Source organism: Stylophora pistillata, chromosome 12 (assembly GCF_964205215.1).
Source record: "Stylophora pistillata chromosome 12, jaStyPist1.2, whole genome shotgun sequence".
NCBI classification, from domain to species: Eukaryota; Metazoa; Cnidaria; class Anthozoa; order Scleractinia; family Pocilloporidae; genus Stylophora; species Stylophora pistillata.
Window position 1 is genome coordinate 16487718 of NC_142530.1, and position 6532 is coordinate 16494249.

The following is a 6532-nucleotide window of genomic DNA, read 5'->3' on the forward strand; positions in this document are numbered from 1 at the left end:
TTACTTCGCTGTCACTTCTATATCTGGTTTTCAGGGGAAAATCCATCGGACAACAATGCTTTTAATCTATATCATTCTTATGTGGTCAACGTGTAAACTGCCAACGGTTTGTTTATTTTTAAAAAGACCTCAAGGTTTTGAGTTAATTTTCTGTCTGTATCCGGTATTTACTGTGCGCATCCTCATCGCGCATAACATAAGGACATTTGCACGCGCAAATCAGCTTAGCATAGTCACAGCTTTTACTCTACGGTGAAAGCTACCTAAAGTGCCATGTCAACTTATCATCTATTTCAAATAACGTAGTAGCTTTCTTTTCTGTTCTGTGAAATATTGAAAGAACTATTTACATTGACGTAGCACACTCGAAGATGAGAATGAAAAGCTATCGTCATGGCTACATGACATCACAATGGATAAAAAGAAGATTTTCATTCATATGAAACGCCTATGATCGTTTTGACCACACGGAAGTAATAATGAGTTTTTTGAAGAAAATTCGGAAAAAAGGTCGAGGTAAAAACCAGCGAGAACTATACTTCAGAGTTTTGGCTCCTTCTCCGACTCTGGAATGTGCCAAAGACAACTGGTAAGACACCCTTCGGAAGGCATCACTGATGAATACAGGTGTCATAGAGCTATAGGAGAAAGTTTTTATCCTTTGTACTTTAGAGTTAGGGAAAGAATACATCAGCCGTTGCAAGTAAAAATATATAGGCGGGCAAGAAAATATCAGAAAGTTTGCTATATAGCCGGCTGCGATAAAAATTAAACTACTCAGAAGAATTTTTTACCTTCACCAGGGTTTTTTTCTTAACTAAAAAGCGCCAAATCGCAGTTTGAAGAGGTCGATGAAGGATTTTTTTAATATCACTGACAAAGGAAAGTCCTGAAAAATATTTGCGAGATTCGGAAAAAACGTTGACTGGTGTAAAGATATCGAAAACGACACAAATTTTCGAAACGCCATTTACTAAAATTAGCAAGAAATTTTACCACCTTTGAGGGAATTAAGGATTACAGATAAGGTAAGTTCATAAAACTAGGTCAAATTTTAGTTTTTTAATCCCAGAATCATTAGGATACATCCTTTAATAGCATGAGTTCATCATATCCTCGTAATTATCCTACAGTCTCCTCAACAACGAAGAAACCACGAATGAAGAAAGCAGAAAATTGTCGCGTCCAGGATCCCTAAAGAACTTCCTGAATGACAACCGCAGTAGAGATATTACCAGCAGTGCTCCCTGTTCCAAGGTGGCCGCCACAAAGGCTAATACTGCTCCAAGTGCTTCACTTTCAGACGTCTTAGGAGATAATGAGAAAAAGAAGGAAGAGAAGGCCCATGCCGACACCAAAGATGATGGTCCTGATGCGAATTCGTGTCAAAGCAACAAAACAAGATCAGGACCAATAACGGTTAACAGAAAAGCTGCACATCCACCTACTTCTAACATGCCTGCTCCATCTCCTCCTATTCCAGTCCGTCCACCCACACCAGGTCGACCACGTCCAGCTCGCCCCCCACCACCGACTATAAAACAACCTAGCAAAAACGATGCCACTGCATCCAATGCAGTTGGCAAAGGAACATGCAGTGCTAAGAAGAAGGCAAACGAGATTTTCAAATATCGAAAGGAACTGAACCCGTTTGCAAATTGCGACAGTACAACCAATAACGACTGTTCCTCGCTGAACAGCGACAAGGCCTTCAGTACTAGTCCCCAAAGGCATAGAGGAAAACAAAAAGAATCTAAAATTAAAGAATATCCAAAGGCAGACAGTGAATGTCCACCCAGTGATGCTGACGAGATTAACGAGATGTCTTCTAGCACTCGTCGTAAAAGGCGTAGAAGAAAACGAAAAGAATCTGAGAATGAAGAACACCCAATTGAACGCAATCCGTCCAATGGTACCGATTGGGGAAGAAGTTCTTCATGTTCGGAGTCAACAGAAACTTCTGACATGTGGTCTGTTTCTTCATTGGAAGATATTCAGTTTGTGGTGAACACAGCTGCAATGGAAGAGGTAAACGTAAAGAATGCACTGCAACGTTTGGCTGCTAACAATGAAAAGGACGCACAGGCTAACCGAGAGGATTCCGGTGTCTCAAAAGCCCAATTATTCCCTTCTGGTAAGGAAGTCTCTTCGGTCGATTTCCCTTCCACTAAAAAGGATGATGATTCTGCAAATTTCGGGTCAACAAACGTCGATGCTTCGACTTCCAAAGACGTTAAAAATGTTTACGAGAGACCAATTCTCAAGCAAGCAAAAGTTCCAGAGGAGGCAAATGCTATTGAAGAGCGCCAGGGTGGAGGCGACTGTGGTAAGTTATAAGTATTTGTTCACAACAAGTACTGAAACAAAGAGGAGATATCAAATCCATTACCTGCAAGAATGCTACTCAATAGATACTAGTGTGGGAAAAATACTATTAAGTTGCTTCACGGTGTATCTTCATCTGCCGAAGCGAGAAACAAAGTGATTAGGAATATTCCAGTCTTTCCGCGAGTAAACATTCTTGATTGCTGCCAGTAGTTTGATTCATAGAATAGCAATGCATCCGAAGATGCATGTGTTAATTGCATAAGATACCGTTCTTTCACGATAAATTGACTAGATTCAGCTAGTTCAGTGTTAACTTCATCGCAATGTGTTTATATTCGCCTTCTCTTTTCACAATTGGAGTGCATTTATTATTTACTTTAGCCTCCAATGCATGTAATCGTTGCCCAGAGTTGGTCATTTACGCGGACGCAGAACTTCAGGTTGTCGAAAGCGAGTTGTTTTCTTTGCGAAAGGTGATGGTTAAATTGGAATCAGAGATGAAACAAGCAATGGACACTGAAGGTAAGTTTTGCCTGTTTTTTTTTTTATTTTCGTGAGTCAAAATAAAGAACAAATAGGCCAAAAAAATCATTACTTGTAAATCAAAACGAATTAAAGCGGCAAACCTAAATGCGCCCCGGCCTTGGAAGAGGTCATCTCGAACAAATATCCGGTCATACCTTTTGCACCGTATGGCGGGTAATGCATATCTAATTAATTGAACACAAACTAGATGCAGTCTTCTCTACCGCTTGTAGATTGTGAGGCCGAGTTTCAAAGCTTATCGCTTGACTGGTTGGGGCTTAACAAGTTCCGAACGGAACTGAACAAAAGGAAAAAGGAACTTTTTGCTCTGTAAGTACATGTCTATGCCATGAAGCTCTTTCAAATCATGCCCGACAGTTTGGAACAAGTGAATAAGCCCAAGAATGAGATAGTAACTTGAATTCAATAACACGCACGTTTGACTAGCCTGACTCTTACTGACATCGTGATAAAACTATTAAACGTTCCTTTATCAGAATGCGTTTGAATTAGGCACTTAGTTCTCCAATAATTTTGCGCTATCATTGAACGTTAATGATTCATATTGTATTTTATACTTGAAAGTTTATCATTTTGAAATGCCTTCATTTTCGTCCCTTTTGTATTTAGTTGCAAACAAGAAAACCCGAAGATGTGTTTGAAATTCTTACGTGAAGACCTGAGATGCCTGCTTGAGGTCAAAAGTGAGAATCTGTTTTTTTTAAGCTATTTTCTCCATGAAATCGTTTTAGTTCGTAACCCAAGCATTGTGTGTTTTGTGCAATCTTTGACTTACCTTTCATTATATGGTATATCATTTCTTTTACGTTTTCTGTGGTAGGTTGGAAGAAAACAAAAGAGCACAGAGCTCAGGTGAAGAATGTCTTGGATCTTATCCTCAAGTTGGCCAACATGGCCTGAATGGCAAACCTCATCAAAAGTAAAAAACGTGCATTTTCTTGAATTAAATGCATTGGGTTCTTCTTACGTGATCTTCTTTCGAATTTTGTTATGATTTTGTCTCAGATCACTTTGACTACTCTTATTTATTACGGATAATATTGGCTAATTCTGCCCTTTGCATTCCTTTTTGCAGTTTCGATTTCAAAAGCATTTCCATATTTCTGGTCTGAGCTATGTTGTAACATGTTTATATATGACTAAAAGTCTTTTGTAAATCTGTAAATTCTGAGATCACTTCGAGCTAGTCGTTTCATTTTTCAATGTAAAGTTCTTTCTTGGAGAGAATCATTCAGATGTTATCTTTGAATCTTGAGATTACTTCATCTATCGAACATTCTTTCATGTACATATATAACTACGATGAATTTATATAATTGTATTGTTGTAAATATTTTCGTTTTTTGTCATAAGTACCATTTAATCATTTTTCCTTTGCACGATCATATAAATACTTCTCTTGTATCATAATATATTAAGGTCAGCTTAAAGGAAGGAAAAGCAGATCTGAAAAAGTTTCTTATCATTATGACATTTTTATCTTTTTTTGCGATTACGCTGTATTTTTCTTAGGTGAAGCTGGATAGATCTAAAGTGACGTCATCTTTTGCGTGTTTCAATCGAAAGGCTTTATTTTCGTCCAATCAGATGCACTGATACAGAATCATTTGTAATGAGGGTGTCGTAAGCGGTCATAGAATCACTGCATGTAGCTGAGTTCTTCGCCTTTGGCGCTGCTGTCTTTTTCTTTGTTTACTCATTTTCTCCCTTTTTCATAACTCATTCATTCCGTTTTTGAGGTAATTCTTTTCAATTTTAGGTGATAGGCATTTTAAATTTAGGTAGGGTATTTTAGGTATTTTGTAATTCAGTTTTAGTTTGCAATTTCCTTTCTTTTCGTCTTTTTTCCCTTTTCTTCCTTTTCGCTTTCCTATTTTTTCTTTCTTTCCTTCGTTCTTCTTATTTTATTTTTTTTTTGACACCTTTGCTTTTTCCAGCAACTGCATTAACAGCGATTCAAATGCTGTGGTTTATGTTGGGTGGTTCTCTGGCCGCATGCGTCACTTTTCTTTATGATGAAACCATATGAGCGCTGATGATTAACCAGACGAACAGACATAGAGACTGGAAATCATTAAGTATGACGTCACGGCACAACTTCACTAAGGATAAGAAAGTGCCGTAATTGCCTAAAGTTTGTTCTGTCAAATTTCTGTTACATCAAATTTGTAAAATTGTGAACTTTTAAAGTTGACTATTTTCATTTTGACTTTTTAACACGATTTCCTGTGTTTCATTTTGATTTTTAATATTAATGAATGTAATTAAACGTACCAGTTAAAAGACTCACGCTACAGCTTCATTCTATTGCAAGGTCCATCTTGTCACTCTTTTTCCCTTTCGATCCACCGATAAAAAGCCAGTTCACGTGCTTCATCATTAGCATCAGATCTCATTGCCAGGGTCCCTCATCTTCCCGCCCCCTGGCATGGAGCGAGAGAAGGGGCAGGAAGATGAGAGACCTTGGGAACGAGGAAGTGTTAACGTTCGGATTAACTCTCCGGGATATTTGGGATATTTGAGCGATTTATGAAGCTTGTTTTTCGGTTCCAATGAAATGTTGGAAAGTTTTTTTTTTCTATTTTGACCGGCTTGAAAAGGCAAACTGACCTTGGAGAAAAAAATTCAGCTCAGACGACGCGCGGCAGGGGTGGGCTCTGAAGAAATCAAACTGTTCACGTGACTTTTTGTCCCCCCTTATCTCGAACAACTTCCATTGAACCAGCAGCTAACTAATTAAGGCCAAAATTACAAAAAAGTCCCACCGCCCTTTCGAATCTCTCGCCCATTATTGCGTGCTGGGAAGACTTTAGCATCGTTCGTTTGGACCTTTGGCGCCCAATCAACATTCTCTTCTATGTGTTGTCAACGAAAATTCCCGAAGTGCACATGAGACCCAATGCCGCGCAGCTAGCCACATCGCTGATTTGGTGTGGTTCTTGGTGTAGAATGCGTAAACATCTACCTTAGAAACTGTTTATCATCATGGAACATGCTCAAAATACAAAATAGTAACTTGCATCAAATTTGGAGTAAATTTTTCTTGAACTTTGTCGCGTAGGTACAACTCTAGCTTTTGCTTCTTAAAACCGCCTTCCTGACAAAATTTGTTTAGACGATCTTCACTAGAACCCCCTCCCTTCTCCTCTCCCTTTCCCCTTCCCCCCTCCCTTCCCCTCTCCCTTTGCCCCTTCCCCCCTCCCTTCCCCCCACTCCTTCCTCAATTAAAAAAAAATTATACTATTTCATTCGTCGGAGTGTATGTGACTAGCGGCCGAGTGGTGCGAGGCACCGCTAGCCGCGAAGCAGCGAGGTAAATATCCACCGTTGTCCACTGACACTAAGATGAATAGCTGATTTAGCATATACTGAAAATATGACAAAGATAGTTTAAATATGGCACAAAAAGATTGATTCATCCATATTTATTTCCGCAACGACTACAATATTCTCGGTGTTACTTGGAAGGATGTTTAGAGTTTGAGTTGCCAATCACACCGCACCTGCAGCGCTATCCACTGTTTTGGTATATAACACTCATAATTACTATAACCATCACCATAATCATTATCATCATATTAATATTATCATCTTTATTATTGTTATCAATATTTTAAACCTTTATTTACTATTATCACAAAATATTTTTCAAAAAAAA

At 38.6% G+C, this 6532-nt stretch overlaps 1 protein-coding gene across 1 annotated transcript; it reads left to right on the forward strand.

Moving 5' to 3' along the window:
• The first annotated feature begins 1044 nt into the window (after positions 1-1044).
• Positions 1045-5159, forward strand: LOC111333757 (uncharacterized). Its single transcript, XM_022939378.2, has 5 exons — positions 1045-2326; positions 2710-2850; positions 3087-3183; positions 3484-3557; positions 3695-5159. Exons 1-5 carry the CDS (start codon positions 1456-1458, stop codon positions 3772-3774), a joined length of 1263 nt encoding a protein of 420 aa, XP_022795113.2. The 5' UTR covers positions 1045-1455; the 3' UTR covers positions 3775-5159.
• The last annotated feature ends 1373 nt before the right edge of the window (positions 5160-6532 follow it).